At 50.1% G+C, this 18,239-nt stretch overlaps 1 protein-coding gene across 1 annotated transcript in view; it reads left to right on the top strand.

Annotated features, from left to right (window-relative positions):
• The window catches only part of HEXA (hexosaminidase subunit alpha), a 28,068-nt gene extending 12,239 nt beyond the window's left edge, over positions 1 to 15,829 (top strand). Inside the window, exons 2-14 of the mRNA XM_084781399.1 lie at positions 3,918 to 4,010; positions 5,278 to 5,343; positions 6,386 to 6,432; positions 7,106 to 7,216; positions 7,879 to 7,980; positions 9,338 to 9,470; positions 11,211 to 11,391; positions 12,667 to 12,750; positions 12,996 to 13,068; positions 13,604 to 13,787; positions 13,981 to 14,071; positions 14,612 to 14,716; positions 15,588 to 15,829. Coding sequence (XP_084637525.1) covers positions 3,918 to 4,010; positions 5,278 to 5,343; positions 6,386 to 6,432; positions 7,106 to 7,216; positions 7,879 to 7,980; positions 9,338 to 9,470; positions 11,211 to 11,391; positions 12,667 to 12,750; positions 12,996 to 13,068; positions 13,604 to 13,787; positions 13,981 to 14,071; positions 14,612 to 14,716; positions 15,588 to 15,651 — 1,334 coding nt within the window. The 3' untranslated portion in view covers positions 15,652 to 15,829. The remainder of the gene's footprint in view (positions 1 to 3,917; positions 4,011 to 5,277; positions 5,344 to 6,385; positions 6,433 to 7,105; positions 7,217 to 7,878; positions 7,981 to 9,337; positions 9,471 to 11,210; positions 11,392 to 12,666; positions 12,751 to 12,995; positions 13,069 to 13,603; positions 13,788 to 13,980; positions 14,072 to 14,611; positions 14,717 to 15,587) is intronic.
• Positions 15,830 to 18,239: the final 2,410 nt, after the last annotated feature.

Here is an 18,239-nt window from a genome sequence, read left to right on the forward strand (position 1 = left end):
GTGGCTGCAGGAGGAGGCTGAGAGGTCTGGGGTGTGAGTACTTACTGCCCATGTGCCAGAAGCACTTGGCTGTGCGAACGTATTTATCTTCCTTTATCTAGCCAGTAACATAGATGTTGTCACATCCCTTTTTACAGATGAGAAACCACAACTCAGTGAATAACCAGCGCAGGGCCCCACAGTAGAAAGAGCTAACATCAGTATTACATGTCAGTCTGGCTGCCTTTGGAGTCCAGTCCTAACCACCCAGACAGCATTTTCTCTGCATTTTCTCTAAGGCAAAAAAGCCAGAGAAAGAGTGGGTGTTTGAGCGGATGTGCACTAGAGACCAGGAAGACAGCAGATACCATAATGCTTGTAGGAAAGAATCAGTAGAGAGAAATCACTTGAAGACCCGGCGCGGGGATAATTTATACGAGGGGAGCCTGAGGGGAGATCCGGAATTCAGGTGAAGGGAAATAAATCTCTTCCAGAGAGGAGGGGGAGAAGGCACCGACAGGAGCGGTGTTGCAGGTGTTCTGTGAGGGTGGGAAAGGAAGGGAAGGCGGGGAGGAGTTCTCAGTCTGCTGAAGGGTGGTGGCATCAGGTTAGAGACCTGAGGAAGGTGGCACAAGCTTGCAATAGGTATCACAGCGAGTAGAAGGGGGCACTAGAAGGCATAGAGCCCAGCGTTGTTGTTGTTGTTGTTGTTGTTGTTGTTTGGTGTATGTGTACATGTGTGGTCATGTCTGTGCCCATGCTTGTAGAGGCCGGTGGTTGATGGCAGGTGTCTTCTGCACTTGTTCTCTTTCTGTTTTTCACACAGAGTCTCACTGAACACAGACCTCACTGACTGGCCTAGAGTGGCTTGCCTGTCCTTGCCTCCCGGGCCTGTGGTCATGGTCACAGGTGTGTCCACTACTGCCGGCTTCTTAGGTGAATACTGGGGATCCAGGCTCAGTTCCTCATGCTTGTGCAGCAAGGATCTCACTGCCGAGCCATGCACCCAGTCCTCAGAAAACTAAATAGGATTTTAGAGTAACCCAGTCACGCTGCTCTGTATCTCTCCCCAAGGCCCAGGGTGGGTGCAGGAGACGGGGTTGAGGCACAGCTGGCAGATGTTCCGTTGGTCAGGATTAAGGGTTTTGCTCCTGGGCATGACAGACATGCTATTGAGGCCATTGTTGAGTTATGCCTGCATATCTGGCCAGCAAGGAAGCAGAGAAGGGGGCGACATACAGACAGGAAGTGAAGGAGCTTTGTAATAGAGTCCAGAGAAGCTTCCCCTGTGGGAGCTCTGTGGCAAGAAGGCCCCTGTTCTCAGAATCCCGTGTCTCTGCTGAGTAGACAACATCGAAGTATAAAGGCATCGCAAAAGTAGAAGCCTGATGGGCAGAGGACTGAGGAAGGTGCGAAGTGCTTATATTTATAATATTTAGATGCCTTTGGACTGTTTTCAATTACTTGCTTAAGGACACTAACTTCCCTATGACCCCAAAGAAGAAAACATTCTTTTTAAAGATTATGTATACAATGTTCTGCCTGCATGTGTGTCTGCCCACCAGAAGAGGGCACCAGATCTCATTACAGATGGTTATGAGCCACCATGTGGAAGAGCACAGGCAGTTGCTCTTAACCTCTGAGCCATCTCTTGAGCCTCCAGAACATTTTGTTTAAACTGATGAAAGCGGGATGCAGAGCCAGGTAGGAGGAGGAGGAGGACATGAAGAACTCTGTGCATCTGGCGTCAGGAGATCTTAGCAGGAATGTGGTCCTACCCTGTGCTTTACAGGGAAGTGGAAGCCCCTGACCTGCTGGCTTGGCTGTTGCAGGACCAGCTTTTCCAGCCCTGAGCTTGTACACATCCTGCTCCTGGGCACCTGATGCTTCACGGCTTCCTGCTCTCCCAGCTGACTGTGTGACACGCAGGCCCAGGTGTTTGCTGGCTGAGCAGGCTCATTACCATGCCCAGCCTCCCACCCCTTAGTTCTCGGTGCCAGGAGTGTTGGTGAGAGCTGCACTGGCTCCCGTTTCCTGCTCTCTTCAGAGCCTAGCACAGTGGCAGCATGGAGGTAGAAAGCCACAGTGATGCTACAGTGTTTATATCCTTTCAGATGGCCCAGTCTCCCTCTTGTTTTGCTACCTCCCCCAGACCGTCCCTCTGGGAGCTTGTTCAATCCGGACCATCTCATTGGCTTCTTTTTCAGCCCAAAGCCGGGCAGTCGTGGGAGTGCAGGCCTCAGGCAGCATAACTAGAGAAGGCGCCTTAGCTGAGGGTCACTGTCCTGGGAGAAAAGTGCTTTCCTGATCATTCGGTCTTCAAAAGAGTCTGTGACACATTCCCCTCACCCAGATTATAGACAGCCAATGTGTGTGTGTTTAGAAAAATAAAAATGACATTTAACAAAAAAATGGGAATTTTCTTGTCTTCCAAGTGGTGGCTTAGACAGGCCTGGTGTTTGCAGCTCGACTCCATTTTGCCCCCAGGACAGTGACTGTGGTAATTAAATGTGGGCGACTTGTGACTTCTCATTTAGCAGACTGAGGACCAAGAGGATGACAGGGAAGCCCAAGACCTTTCCTCTCTGGTGTCAACTGTTTGGACGCAGTCGTGAGCATTTTGAAGTCACACTGGGGCTGTGACGTGAGGAGATAAGAAGGGCTCAAGTTGACAGAGATGAGATGTAGTTCACAGAGACCTGTCCTGTCGGTGTTCCTGGCCTGACTATGCTTGGGGGGCGGGGGTTGTGGATAAATGTTAAGAGAGATAGTTCCTCTAGATACAATGCTTAGGAAAACACTATAGATCCTGAAAGATGGAGTTGTAATGGCAGCTCTGAATCAAATTCCTTTCCTTAAGGGGTTTAAGTAGGAATTAGTCGGGTGAGGATATGGGGTGCTTTGTGTGAGGGAGAGATCTGTTGACTCTGACTGGCTGGTGGCATCCTGAGGGCTGAGGTGTAGACATGTGGCAGAGCCTAGCATCTCTGGTTTGGCTTCCTTCACTTGGTTTGTGGCACTTTGGTCCCTTCTACTTGGAGATGGGTTAACATTTAGGATTGTAGCCTGGTTCTGAGGACTCTCCCTGCCTTCTGCCAAGCCGTCCTATCCCTGACATTGTAGTTTGTATGGAGTGGATGTAGGGCCAGCAGCATACATACAGCTCCGGGAAAGAGCAGAGAGCAGAGGGGTCATTGAGCTTAAGGCAGGAAAATCGGAGCACCTTGCTGGTTGGGTGTGGTTGTACGTGCCTGACATTCTAGTATTCAAGAGACCGAGGCAGATGATTTCTTCAAGTTTGGGGTCAGCCTAGGCAACACAGTGTCTCACGAAACAAAATAGCCCTCCCCCAAAAAATCAGCCCACCCTAAAATTCACAAAAGTAGTTGGAAAATAAGGAGAGAAATTCTCTGACATTTTTTTCTGTGTGGCCTGGGGCTTTCAGTCAGCATTGCAGGGCGGCCCTTGCCCTTGAGATTAGGGATTTACCCTAGAGAGCCTGCTGGGGAGAGGACACCCAGCATGGCCTGATGACCACCACCGCCTTCTCCGGGGCCGCCTTTCCTCATTCCAGGCCCGCTCCCAGGGGGCCTCCTGGCATGTTCCAGCTATGCCTTACCTCGTGGGCTGGCTTTAACAAAATGGGAACTCCTCTACGCGGAACTTTGAACAGCACTACAGTGTGCTAGTCTACAGTGCGATAAGGGAATAGAGAAGAGACTGCTTAGAGATGTTCAGACAGGGTCAGAGCAGGCTGCCAGGGGGAGTGGGAACACAGGCTGAGTGAAGGCTTACTGTGACCACGCAGGGCCGGAGCCAAGGGTAAATCTCTGTCCTCCTTTTCCTTCCAGAGGGACTAGAGGTCAGGAGAGATGTGGGTGTGCCTGTTGCTTCTGGGGGCAGGTCAGCCCATTGAGCTTACTCTAATGTCTTCACAGAAAAACAGCAACCGTTGGGGAAGGACATTCTGGTTGTCTCCGTTGTCACAGCTGAATGTAACGAGTTTCCTAATTTGGAGTCAGTAGAAAATTGTAAGTACCTCCCTGTCCTCAAAGCAAGCTCCTGTGTGGGGTTGCCCCTCCAGCTGTGCTGGACCAAGTTACTGCTGGATGACAGTAGGGACTGGGGCTCACCATATGTCAAGAGCCGCAGAAACGTCAAACACTCTTCACTGAGTCCCCATGACACATGCACCTTCTGGACTGAGCAGGGGACTGATTAAGAAATGTGGACACATAGCCAGGCATGGTGACACACACCTTTAAATCCTAGCACTTGGGGGGCAGAAGCAGACAGATCTTTGTGAGTTTAAGGCCAATCAGGTCTACAAAGGGAGTTCCACGACAGCCGGGGTTACACAGAGAAGCCGAGAGAGAGAGAGAGAGAGAGAGAGAGAGAGAGAGAGAGAGAGATATGGGGGGGTGGAGAGAGAGAGAGAGAGAGAGAGAGAGAGAGAGAGAGAGAGAGAGAGAGAAACGAAACAGAGAGAGAAACAGAGAGAGAGATATGGATACTGTGCTGGGGTTTCCCGAGGACATCTGACACTGGAGGATGAAATTTAGAGTCATTTATACTACAGTGAAGTGAAGTCATTAGCCCTGAACAACAGATTTGGGACTTAGAAGTCTCCAATGTGAATATTTGAGTCTTCGAATATTACTCAGATTCTTGGATAAACTGACTGAAGCGCAGAGGAGAAGGCAGGGTGGCTGCCGAGGGTTTGTCCCTGTTGCATCCTGGACGGGACCCTGCAGGCAGATTGACGTGTCACGTTTCAGCTAAAAGCTGATAGAAAGGATCTCATGATTCTGGTGTGGAAACTTAACCAGCAAGGTGCTTTGCAGAGGACCCTGCCTAGTGTGAACCGCATGTATCCTTGGCCAGGCCTGCAGAGCCAGTGCGGCACCCACCCTGCTGTTGTCAGTATGTATGTTTGTTCATGTGTGCACTCGTGTGTGTGTGCATATGAAAGCCAGACCTTGGTCTCGGGTGTCTTCCTCAGTCACCCTCCACCTACAGTGTTTCTCCCGAGCCTGGAGCGCATCATCTCACTAGACTGCTGACTGCTTAGCTCCTGGGATTCGCTTGTCTTCACCCTACGCCCTCATCCTCCAGCACATCACTTATGTGTGCCCCTCGGCCTGGCTTGTACAGGGTGCTGAGAATCCAAATTCAGGTTCCTTGTGATTGCAGGCATCTTACCCGCTGTGTTGTCCTCAGTCCTGTTTGTTTGCTTTCTTGTTTATTTAGAGATTGATACTGAATCCCTGGTGTACAGTCTCATTTTTGTTGTTTCAGACACCCTAACCGTAGATGATGACCATTGTTTACTCGACTCTGAAACTGTCTGGGGTGCTCTCCGAGGTAACAAGGTGGGGAAGGGGGTGACAGTGATACCCCACTTAGGGAATAAAGAGGCCTGGTGGGGTATTTCTTGCAACTATGCATAGCGCTAACACTTGGTGTAGCAGGACACACGGCAGTGGGAGGTGGGTAGCTGGGGAGAGGACCCTGCCACAGACACTGTCCTGCCCACTTGGTACACAATTGGAAATGCTGTAAGAAGGAAAGCTACCCTGGGCATGCTGGCTGTGCATGCTGATAGTCCAGCTATCCAGGAGGCTAAAGCAGGAAGATTACTTGAGCCTGGGAGTTCAGACTCACTCTGGGCAATACAGCTAGATCACTAGCCATCTCTCTAAGAGGAGCGGGGAAGCCTGGTGTCGTGGTGCACGCCTTTAATCCCAGCACTTGAGAGGCAGAGGTAGGTGGATCGCTGTGAGTTCGAGGCCAGCCTGGTCTACAAAGCAAGTCCAGGACAGCCAAGGCTAACATAGAGAGACCCTGTCTCAAAAAATTAAAAAAGAAAAAAAGAGGAGGGGGGGAAGCTGGTTGTGCTGGCTCATGCCTGTAATATCAGCTCTTAGAAGGCCAAGGCAGAGGCTCATTCTGAGTTTTTGTTATTTCACAGCCTGTCCTGTATACTTTGAAGAAAAAATACACAATCCTGGTCTGCCCTCTGTTCTCTTGCACAAAAGATGCAAGGCTGCAGATTTGAAATCCCAAGTGGGGAGAGGCCCAAACAGTACACAGTTTCTATAAGTAGGGCCCAAGCTGTTGACAACATGTAATACTGTGAATGCACCTGTGCTTGGGCCTTGCTAGGCTCCAAGCCTGTGTTAGGGCAGTTGCTACCTACCGTACCTCAGCCTTTAGCAACTGAGTCTCCGCCTCAGACACGGAAGAGGCCCAGCTCTGGATCCAGCTTCCTTGAGGCTTGGTGTTGTGATACTTTTTTCACAGTTCACTGAGGGCATTAAGGACAGCACGCTAGGGCCCCCGTTTCCAAGTGGATGCATCTTTTTCACTCCCCGAGTCTTTACTCTGCCTCTCCTCTGCTCTACAGGTCTGGAGACTTTCAGCCAGCTTGTTTGGAAATCAGCTGAAGGAACGGTAAATATGGACTCTGCGAGAGGGCTCTGGAGTTTCCTCAAAATCTGTCTAGTCTTGCTGTAGCTAGAGCCCCAGGGGCGTCAGGTTGCCCCAGCGGGAGTCTAGGCAGAGATGAGGGCCCATAGAGCTGGTCTGTTTAGAGATGCTGCAGTGTGGCTTCTATGCAGTGTGGCTTCCGTGCGGTGTGGCTTCCATGCATCACGTTTAATCCTTATCTTGATGGCACATTACTTCAAAGAAAATAAGCCTGCAACGCAGCCGTGGTGGTGCACACCTGTAGTCGCAGCACTCAGGGAGGCAGAGGCAGGCAGAGGCAGGGAGAATGCTACTAATTCAAGGCCAGCCTGGTCTACAAAGGGAGTCCAGGACAGCCAGGACTACACAGAGAAACCATGTCTTTAAAAAAAGAAAGAAAGAAAGAAAAAGAAAAAGAAAACAAGCCTGCTAGCTTCAGGAAAATCCAGTCTATAGACTGGGCAGTGTGTGGGATGCTTGTGTTGGGTGGGTGTGGGACAGGTACTCAAGCTCTTCGATGTAGCAAGCTTGGTGGGAAGGTGGAAGGATGGTTACTTTGGGAAACACTGACACACCGTATTTTGGGGATCTTGGTAGAGCCTCTTTTATGCATCTGTCCCCTTGGAATTCTGATGCATTCAGTGTTTGGTCCACACAGTTCTTTATCAACAAGACAAAGATTGAAGACTTCCCCCGCTTCCCTCACCGGGGCATACTGCTGGATACATCTCGTCATTACCTGCCACTGTCTAGCATCCTGGACACACTGGTAACCAGGCCTCAAGGCCTTCATTTCATGCATAGGTGCTGGGTAGTGGGGCCAGGGGAGTAGGTGTCCTGTCATAAATAAAAGAGAGAATGCTTGCATGTCACTCTGTGAGCCCTGGGGAAGGTGTAGGAGACAGCCTACTCCAGGGTGAGACTGACTTGGTTACAGGCTGTGTACACTGCTTTGGGGGGTTGCTTTCTCTTGCCAGGCAGAGCTGACTGCAGTGTTAAGTCAAGATTATAGGAAAGTTGCCCTTATAGCCTTTGCCGGGGAAGGTCCTAACACTCCTGAGTTTGATGTGCAGTTGGTGATCCAGCTCATGGGGCTGCCTTCTTCCTTGTCCCTTTGGGAGAACCCAGGGAGCTAGCACATGTGTCAGTCTTGGGTAATGGGGCAGCTGAGTTCCCAGCAGGCCTCACAGATAATGAGGATGGCAGGAGGAAGCTTGCTCTGAGATATATGGGGGCTTGAGAAAGCAAGAGGGTTTCTGCAGTACGGCCAGAATTCATCTGGAAGATGCCCTGAAGCATGCTCCTCCCAAGAGGATCTGACTGAGAGTCCCTCTAAGTACACCCCTGGAACCTGAGGAAGGTTGAGTTTTGCTCTTGTGTGTAGAGCAGTCTGCCCAGTTTGGGGTTCATGACTTGTGCTCTGGCCTCCAGGATGTCATGGCATACAATAAGTTCAACGTGTTCCACTGGCACCTGGTGGACGACTCTTCCTTCCCATATGAGAGCTTCACGTTCCCAGAGCTCACCAGAAAGGTAGGGCTCACTTTCCCCAAACACAGACTGCAGATTCCCAAGGGCAGTAGTTCTCAACCTAAGCAAACAAAGGACCCCACATTAACTTGTTTTGTAACCTTCAGCAGATAATATCTCCTGGTTTTGGTTTTTAATGTTGCTGTTTACGTACATTCTGTTAAATGGTCATACTTTCTTCTTATTTATCTCATTGACCTTAGAATGCTCAGACAAAGCAGTAGATGTAGCACTAGGAAGATGGCGACATTAGTAAAGTGTGTGCTGAGCAACATGAGGACTTGAGTGAGGGTGGAGAATGGGCAGGGAAGAGGCAAAGCAGGTGGATTCCCGGAGCTCAAGGGTGAGTTTCCGGATCGATGAGTGACCCTGGTCTGAGTGCTCTACTGCTGTGAAGAGCCACCATGACCATGGCAACTCCTAAAGAGAAAAACATTTAACCAGATGTGGTGGCGCACGCCTTTAATCCCAGCACTCGGGAGGCAGAGGCAGGTGGATCACTGTGAGTTCAAGGCTAGCCTGGTCTACAAATCGAGGCCAGGACAGCCTAGGCTGTCTCAAAACAACAACAACAACAACAACAAAAACCCGAAAACAAAAAAACAAGAAAAAAGCATTTATTTGGGTCTTGCTTATAGTTCAGAGGTTTAGTCCATTGGCATCAAGGCAGGAGGCATGGCAGCATGCAGGCGGACATGGTGCTGGAGAAGGAGCTGAAAGCTCTAGATCAGGATCCACAGGCAGCAGAAGGAGAGCTGGGCCTAGCCTGAGCTTCTGAGACCTCAAAGCCCACCCGCTCCATGACATACTTCCTCCAAAAGGCCACACCTCCTACTGGTGCCACTTCCTGGTGACCAGGCAATCACATCCATAAACTTAAGGGGCCATTCCTTTGTTTGTTTGTTGTTTTTGTTTTTATTTTTCAAGACAGAGTCTCTCTGTGCAGCCTTGGCTGTCCTAGACTCACTTTGTAGACCAGTATGACCTCAAACTCACAGCGATCCGCCTGCCTCTGCCCCCTGAGCACTGGGATTAAAGGCGTGCGCCACCATGCCTGGCTGTGTGGGCCATTGTTATTCAAACCACACACCCCATCTCAGAAAATGAGAGAAGTTGTACAGGAACACCCCTAATGTTGACCTGGGGCTTCCACATGTGGGCACGCACACACACCAAATAAAGCTGGATATGTGATAATGTTTGGGAAATTTTTATCATAATAGACTCTTGAAGAAGTCCCCAGTACACATGGGCTGTAGACAAATGTTCTAAAATTCAGCGTGTTGAAGAGGTTTTGAAGATCTTCTACTACCAATAGCCACAGCTAATGAGAATCTGGGGGGTGTCTTCTGACTTTCAGGGGTCCTACAACCCTGTCACCCACATTTACACAGCACAGGATGTGAAGGAGGTTATTGAATATGCACGGCTTCGAGGTATCCGTGTGCTGGCAGAATTTGACACTCCAGGCCACACTTTGTCCTGGGGGCCAGGTAAGAATAGCACTGCAATTGGAGGCTCTGATCTAAGAGGCTCCAGGGCATTGGCTCTTCTACACTGTGTGTCTTGGTCTTGGCCCTTGGAAAACTGCTCTCCACCAACTCCTGATCCTTCCAGGAGCAAAGCAAGGCAGGGCCTGACTAGTGGCACAGTCTTCACCTTAGGTCCTGCTACCCTAGGTAACTTCTAAGGCTGTCTGCCTCCCCCCAAAGTCTTCCTGCCTGGAGCTGCACTGGGAAACATTTAATATTTGCTTATTATATAGTATTCTGCCTGCATGTATACCTGCAGGCTAAAAGAGGGCACCAAATCTCACTATAGATGGTTGTGAGCCACCGTGTGGTTTCTGGGAATTGAACTCAGGACCTTTGGAAGAAACAGCCCAAGGAGGGCATTTTTACTATTAAAATTATGGACAAATGGGCCTGGAAAGAAGATAGCTCAGCAGTTTAGAGAACAGGTTGCTCTTCCAGAAGTCCTGGATTCAATTCCCAGCATCCAAATGGCAGATAATAAACATCTATAACAGTAGTCCCATAGGATCTGATATCTTCTGGTGTACAGATACACATACAGACAAAATACCCATATGTATAAAACAAATAACCCTTAAATATATATGCATATATGTGTTTGTATATGTATGGGAAGAGGCCAGGCATGTTAGTAGACATCAGCCCAACACCTAAGAAACCACAAAGGCGAGCCAGGTGTGGTGGCGCACACCTGTAATCCCAGCACTCCAGAGGCAGAGCCAGGTGGATCACTGTGAGTTCGAGGCCAGCCTGGTCTACAAAGTGAGTCCAGGACAGTCAAGGCTATACAGAGAAACCCTGTCTCGAAAAAAAAACAACAAAAAAAAGAAAGAAGAAAGAAACCACAAAGGCAAGAGGACCTCAAGTTCAATGCCAGCATGAGGCATATAAGTGATGCCCTGGCTTCTGTTGCCCCGCCTCAACAAAGGGGAAGATGTTTCCCAGACACTGCTGTAGGTTTCTTGTCCTTAGAATAGATACTGACCCCCAGGGTAGACTCTGTATGAAAGAAGTTGGAGACAGGTGGTGGCGCACTCGGGAGGCAGAGGCAGGCGGATCCCTGAGTTTGAGGCCAGCCTGGTCTACAAAGTGAGTTCCAGCACAGCCAAGGATACACAGAGAAACCCTGACTGGAAAAAACAAAACAAAGTAAGAAGTTGGGGCTGGCCTCCCGAGTCTTCCTTACATGGTAACTCTTGCTGTTCACTCAGTTGGCTCTGCACTCAAGAACCCAGAGTGAGACCCCAGATGAAACTCAGGGGAAGATTGAAAAGGGCTTCTGCCTGCTCTCGGCCACAAGCAGGAAGCTCCCAGGCCTGGAGACACGCACGCACGCACGCACGCATGTGCGCGGTGGCAGGCGCTCGAGTGGAGAGACTGTCCATAGGTACAGGCTGTCCATCCCCTCCCTTTATTGCTGAAAGAGGCCACTTGAGAGCAGCGGCCTTGAGGAGCTGGGTGGTTTATGCTGGAAGAGGAGCATCAGGGCAAGAGTCACCGGCCTGTAACCCAGCCTCATCTCTGAGAGTAGACACATTTGTATTTATTTTATTTTAACTAAACAGGTTGTTACTGGTGCTTGTAGTGGGTGCTACATGTGTTGATGAACACAGTCGTCTGTAACATAGGGCCTTATGTGCAGGAGTATACCTGGACCTGTGTGTATTTGTAACACTTGTGGGTTCTTTGTTAACTTAGGTGCCCCTGGGTTATTAACACCTTGCTACTCTGGGTCCCATCCCTCCGGCACCTTTGGACCCGTGAATCCCAGTCTCAACAGTACCTATGACTTCATGAGCACATTCTTCTTGGAGATCAGCTCTGTCTTCCCAGACTTTTATCTTCACCTGGGAGGAGATGAAGTTGACTTCACCTGCTGGTATGAGCCTTTGGGACTTCATGCTCCAGCCTGAGGGGGCTTCTTCAGTCAGCACTGTGGGCTCACTGCCACTACTTAATGACTTGCTCCAAAGGAGCCATGTCTCAGCCCAGAGAGGCCCTATATGACTAGAAAGGCTGTTGGTGTGAACTCTTCCTCCTCCTGCCTCACATCCATGAGATATTTATGGACATCCTCATTCTGAGCCCAGAACTGCCTTGGAAAAACGGAGGATAGAGAGAAATAATCCCCACTTACAAAGGCTTAAAATAGTCTAATCAAGAGTCTAGTACAAGCTAGAGAGCACTTACTGATCTGTGGGAGGACTAGGGCTCAGATCCCCAGCACCTGCATTGGGCAGTTTACAAATGCTTAGAGCCCTGCACACATGCATGCATGTACATATGCTTATAAAGGAAAACGGTGGGGTTTTGTTTGTGTTTTCCCAAGACAGGGTTTCTCTGTGTAGCCTTGGCTGTCCTGGACTCACTTTGTAGACCAGGCTGGCCTCGAACTCCCAGCATTCCACCAGTCTCTGCCTCCCAAGTGCTGGGATTACAGGCGTGTGCCACCATGCCTGGTTTAAGTTTTAAATCTTAAAACATGAATCTAGCACAAAATTCAAGGTTAATGAGTGACAAGGCCTAATTAATGCTGTCATAAAGTCCAGACTCAGATCTACAGAGCTTAAGAGAGGCTAAAGGAGCCAGGCATAGTGGTGCATGCCTTTAATCCCAGCACTCGGGGCAGAGGCAGGTGGATCACTGTGAGTTCGAGGCCAGCCTGGTCTACAAAGTGAGTCTAGGACAGCCAAGGCTACACAGAGAGAAACCCTGTCTCTGAAAAAAAAAAAGTTTGTCTTTAGGAACATGATGGGGAAAACATAGATAGAAACAGAACAGAGACACTGGAGGGCAGGGACTCCGCAGCAGCTCACAGCTCATCCAGGTAGGCCTGATGGCCCGCCCGCTGTCCAGCTTGCTTCAGCTCCTGCTTAGACCCTGGTGTGGTCCAAAGAGAGGGTGGAGGATGCATTCACCCTGGAGTCTGGGCTTCAGATTCCTCATGTCCAAGCCTCTATCTTTCTCAGCCTGTGTCTGTGGTAACTTGTAGCTTTGCATGGCCAAGCCTTCACTGGAAGACTTTTGCTGTCTCTGGTGGTTTCTATATTTTAGGTGAAAGGGGGAGTTGCAGGAGGCTAGGTGACTAATCAATAAGTTGTCATGATTTCAGGATGATGAAAGAACTAATCATTTTTTTTTCCTTGCTACTCAGGAGGTCCAACCCTGACATCCAAGCCTTCATGAAGAAAAAGGGCTTTAGTGACTTCAAGCAGCTGGAGTCCTTCTACATCCAGACGTGAGGACTGGGAGGAGGGTGGGGCGAATCGGGAGTCACCTCCTCTGGAGAATGGTCTCTGCTTTCAGTACCAAAGTCATTCCCTGTGGGACACTCCCTGGCCCTCAGGTGTCCTTTTGTCCTGTCCTTTCAGTTTAGACCCAGAGATAGTAACACCCAGTCAGGGACAGGCCCTGCCAGGCTCAGCACCTCGAGGGCTGGCACACAGCCAGCTGACACTTGGCTGCTGCTCCTCTCCTCTCCAGGCTGCTGGACATCGTCTCTGATTATGACAAGGGCTATGTGGTGTGGCAGGAAGTGTTTGATAATAAAGTAAAGGTGAGCCAGGGGCAGAGATGGGCACCCGTGTCTCCATCTCCCGACCTCTATAGGGACCATTCCTGGTGCCCAATAGGCTTTACTTGTCAAAGCCCTGGGTGGTACCATCTCTCTTTAACTCTCTAGAATTGCTATGGAGCAGCGGCTAGTGGGGAAAAGTCAGAACCTCTTACCTAATGTGGCTTCCTGAGGTCTTACGTGTTGTGTTTTCTTTCTCAGTCAGATGCTTGGATCCTGTTTGTTTGCTTGGACTCTACAGCTCTTCCCTCAGCTCTCAACAAGCAATCACTGCTTCCATGTAGCCAGGGAGGCTGCAGGAGGGCTGGGAGGGGAGCAGCAGGGATCTCTGTTTAGAGTAGTGAACACCTCAGCTCAGTCGAGGGTGCATGTGGAATCAGTGATTGGAGTCACAGAAGCATCCTTTGCTGCTGGGAAGCAGGGAGCATGTGCCCCTTGGCCTGGGTATCATGCGTAAGAATGAACCTCAAGGATCTTCTGAGCAGCATCGTGACTGCCCTTTGACTTTTCATGACAGGTTCGGCCAGACACAATCATACAGGTATGGAGGGAAGAGATTCCAGTAGACTACATGAAGGAGATGGAGCAGATCACCCAGGCTGGCTTCCGGGCCCTGCTCTCTGCTCCCTGGTACCTGAACCGTATAACGTACGGCCCTGACTGGAAGGACATGTACAAAGTGGAGCCCCTGGCGTTTCACGGTGAGAGCGGAGTACTCTCTTGGCTGGCCAGTCTGGGCTGAGATGCATGGTGGGGCTTAAGAAGGGCAAGGCAACAGATTACAATTTAGGAAGTAAAATGGCCTTTCTGAGGAGAAGGCCACACAGGAAGGATAGTTGAAGGCCCCCCCACCGCCACCACACACATACACTATGGCCTGCTGTTTTCCCTCAGGTACCTCTGAACAGAAGAATCTGGTCATCGGAGGTGAGGCCTGTATGTGGGGAGAGTACGTGGACAGCACAAACCTGGTCCCCAGGCTCTGGTGAGGATTTGGGGGTGAGGCCAGGAGGGTAGGGTGGAGGGTGAAGAGGCCAGGCTTCTGCCTCACAGTCTCAATCCCTTTCATCTGCCCAGTGCCTTCAGCCTGAGAGAGGAGGCACTGCGATGCCCACAAGGCTTCTCTGTGTGTTTCCAATAAGCATTAGGTATGCAGGAGAATGGCCGTTGTCTCCACAGATACCACAAAGATCTCAGGTGCTTGGAATCTAGCACTGGGAGAGTAAAGTCATTTCCTCAGCAGCCTCCCTAGATGTGACTGGGTATACACCAAGCTAACTTCCAGCTCACACACCTCTCACTCAGGTTTACCCTTATTCCTGTGTCTTTGGGGGAGGAGGAGCTTGGGTTTACTGACTCCATGCTAATGGGAACGGTTTTAGTGAGGGTGAAGTTGAGTCCTGGAACTGCCTGAGAGCCCTCACCTGGCCATGGGCGTTGAACGAGGTGTCTGTCGTTCATGTGGGGAGCTGGTCTGGGAAGGAAGACACATGGGGCGCAATCTGCTGTGCACTCCTTCCTGCAGGCCCAGAGCAGGTGCCGTTGCTGAGAGACTGTGGAGCAGCAATGTGACAATTAATATGGACTTTGCCTTTAAACGTTTGTCACATTTCCGCTGCGAGCTGTTGAGGTAAGCAGGCCGTGGGCACATCTAAGGCTTGGGAACCCAAACTGAGAAGAAAAGAAAAAAAAAAAGATATGAGCTGAAAATTTGGGAAGGTTCCTGTGCTGGGTACTGTTCCTGACAGGCTCTGTCCTGTTTACTTTGTATCATAACCCAAAAGGTAGGAAAATTTTGTCCCCATTTTAGGAGTGTATAGCCCTTGAGCACTTTGTCCAAAGTCAGTAGGAAGCAGGATTTGAACCTGTCAGCCCTGATTGACTCCCCATGGGTCAATCATGACTCATGACCCTTGACTGTGGCCTTGTGTAGGCAGTCATCTCCTCAGTTCAGTTACTGACTGGATCTTGATAACCTAAAAACACATCCTAGAGTAGAGCGGACTTCTGGGCTGAGTGTCACGCATCCACCATGGCCTCTAAGATACTGGGACTGCAAGCTGGGATTTTGTTATCTCCAAGCATGTTGTTCATTTGGGTAACAACGGAGGTATGCTTAGAGATCCCTACAGGTCAGTTTTTAGGACTTGAGAGTCCCACAGCGTTTACTCTCCAGTTCAGCCCGTCTCCACTGCTGTTCTTTTAAAATAATAGAAGCAGGAGCGGACATCTGAGTGGACCAAGAGCATCAGACACCCCTCAGGGCTGGCCTCTTTTCCAATGTTCCTTGAGTTTTGGAGGGTTGGGGAGTAGAGACTTGCAGGATAGAAAAAGGGAGGGTCCTCACTGACAGGCTAGGAGTGAAGTCCCCGGGGTGGTCAGGTACAGTAATATTTTGAGACTCACTGACAGGGGAAGGGAGCTCTTGTTCTTGTGGAGAAGATGTTGTCATGGTTCAAGGTTGAATAGCTCATCTGCCATTTCTTTTTGTCCTTTTGTAGGAGAGGCGTCCAGGCCCAGCCCGTCAGTGTAGGCTACTGTGAACAGGAGTTTGAGCAGACTTGAGCCAGCAGTGCTGAGCACCCAAGAAGGTGCTGGCCCTAAGAGGACAGTCACGGGGCCAGGCTTCCACTGTCTCCCAGCCAGGGCATAGAGCCCCTGCCCATGTGTCCCTGTGACTAGAGAGGAGGAGGCTGGTGCTGGCACTGGTGTTCAATAAAGAGAGATGTGGCGTTTTCTCTAATCACTTGGGTTTCTGGTCAGGGGTCACAGAGCAGTCAGGCTCAGCCTTCTGCTTTTAAGCCCTGGAGGCTACACAAGCCCAACAGGTTAGACTCAGGCCCTGCACCTCGTGGTCGCACAGGTTAAAGGCCATACTTAGCCGCTCCGTTCCCACACTTCTAACCTCAGAAAGCCACTTCACTTTGTGTCGCTTCCACAAGGCTCCTCTATGTGGAGGAAGCTGCTATGGGAGCTTAAAGGAGTTCCAGGCAGTGGCATGGGCCCCAGATTGAGTCTGGTCAGAGTGCTCCCTTCCCGTGAGCCTCTGCTCTACTCCTGCAGGTTTCTTGAATTTCCTTGACCCACTATTTATGTACTGTTGAACAGATGCTGTGTTTCAGACACTGTGATAAAAGTGTTTTCTTTTTCTTTTCTTTCTTTGTTTTGAGGCAGTTTCATGTAAGCCAGGCTAGCCTTGAACTTGGTGTATATATATTGGCCTTGAAACTTCTGAGCCTTCTGCCTCTGCCTCCCAAGTTCTGAGACTAACACACACACCACCACGCCCAGAAAGCTGTTGAAATTGAAGGACTTGTTTGTAGGGCCCTGGGCAAGTCCAATATCTTTCAGACGGCTTCCCACGCCTCCCTCTTGGTTTTAGCCCAAAGCATCTTGGAGTGAGTAACACAGCTGAGTAGGAAAGAGAAGCCCTGGGGGATTCACCTGTGCGCGCTGGTGTTCGCTAAGCGCTTATTTTGCTGTGGACTCAGGCTGCCCCCTGCTGGTAGGAGGGCCCTGTGCTCAGTCTACAGAGGCAGTGGAAAGTTTCCAAGTGTGTCTCAGCTTCCATGCGTCATGCTGGATACAGAAGCTTTTGGAAGACAGGGCTGAGAGGTAATAAGCCAAACTTGTCCCTTAACTGCCACCCTTCAGGTCAGGTTCTTTGGAGACCCAGTTGGCCACTAGAACCCTCTGTCATGCCATTTCTGTGGGAATGGAGTGACCATCTTCTGCCAGAGCAAAATCTTAGGGGATTTTCAGTCCCACCTGGCCAGCTCTGGGGTTCTACCCTGGAGAGCCTTATGCCAAGTTGACTACTTCACCAAAGGAGCTCTCGTGCCTATCCAGAAGCCTGAGGGGTTCCTACTGTCAAGGACCCTTCAGAAATGGAGTGATATAGGCAAGAAGGAAAATATTGTACCATGTGATACTTCCTTTGAGTACCAGCCTTTTTTAAAAAAAGATTTATTTATTATTATGTATACAGTGCTCTGCATGTACATCTGCAGGCCAGAGGAGGGCATCAGATCACATTACAGATGGTTGTGAGCCACCATATGGTTGCTAGGAATTAAACTCATGACCTCTAGAAGAACAGTCAGTGCTCTTAACCGCTGAGCCATTTCTCCAGCTCCCCCCCCCACCCTTTTTTAAGACTTTATGTTTTGCTCACATGCATGTATCTGAACTGAAGTGATGGACGATTATGAACAGAAGAGTGCTCTTAATACCTGCCCCATCAGACACACACACACACACACACACACACCTTTTTGAGGCAGAGTCTCACCGCGAAGCCCTGGCTAGCCTGGAGCTCATAAACACCCTCCTGTCCCTGCCTCCTGAGTTCTGTGACTACAGGTGTATCCCACCCTCAGCCAGGTATCAGCCTCTTGAGATAAGCCACCCTAAATTGTGATTCCTCCAATTTGCCATGCTGGGAGAAGAAAAGGGCTGAGGCCTCTTTAGTGCCCATTGAGTAAATCTTTAGTCTTCTTACTATTTGGCCTGTTGTGGACAGGTAGCTGAGCCCTAATAGGGCTGCAAGCCCCCAGGCGCTCTCACCTGAGACTCCAGGAACAAAATGTTAATGACTTTAAATGCCCCCAGCCCTCTCCCAGGACACCTTTGAGGTTTCTGTGTAGGCCAATGTTAAGGAAAAAAGCAGCCACTGTCCCAAGTCAGGGAAGGAAGGAACCATGAAAGTAGGCCTTGGACTAAGTTTTTGTGACTTCCTGTGCTGACTGAAACATTTTTGGGGGGAGGGGTGGGGGGGGCTTTTATTTTTCTGACACAGGTTTCTTTGTGTAACCCCTGGCTGTCCTGGACTCCCTTTGTAGACCATGCTGGCCTTAAACTCACAGAGATCTGCCTGCCTCTACTTCCCTAACTGGTGGGAATATAGGCGTAGCTTCCAAAACTTTTTTTTTTTGAGGGGGGGGCGTTGTTTCCAGACAGGGTCTCTCTGTGTAGCCTTGACTGTACTGGACTCACTTTGTAGACCAGGCTGGCCTAAACATTCCCTTAGTAGTGCTGCCGTTAAAACAAAAAGAATCACACCAGGCACGGTGGCCCACGCCTGTATCCCAGCAGAAGCCCGCAGATTTTAAGTTCAAGGCCAGCCTGGTCTACCAAGTGAGACCAGGACAGCC

Source organism: Acomys minous (assembly GCF_964271855.1).
Source record: "Acomys minous genome assembly, chromosome: 5".
Lineage (NCBI taxonomy): Eukaryota > Metazoa > Chordata > Mammalia > Rodentia > Muridae > Acomys > Acomys minous.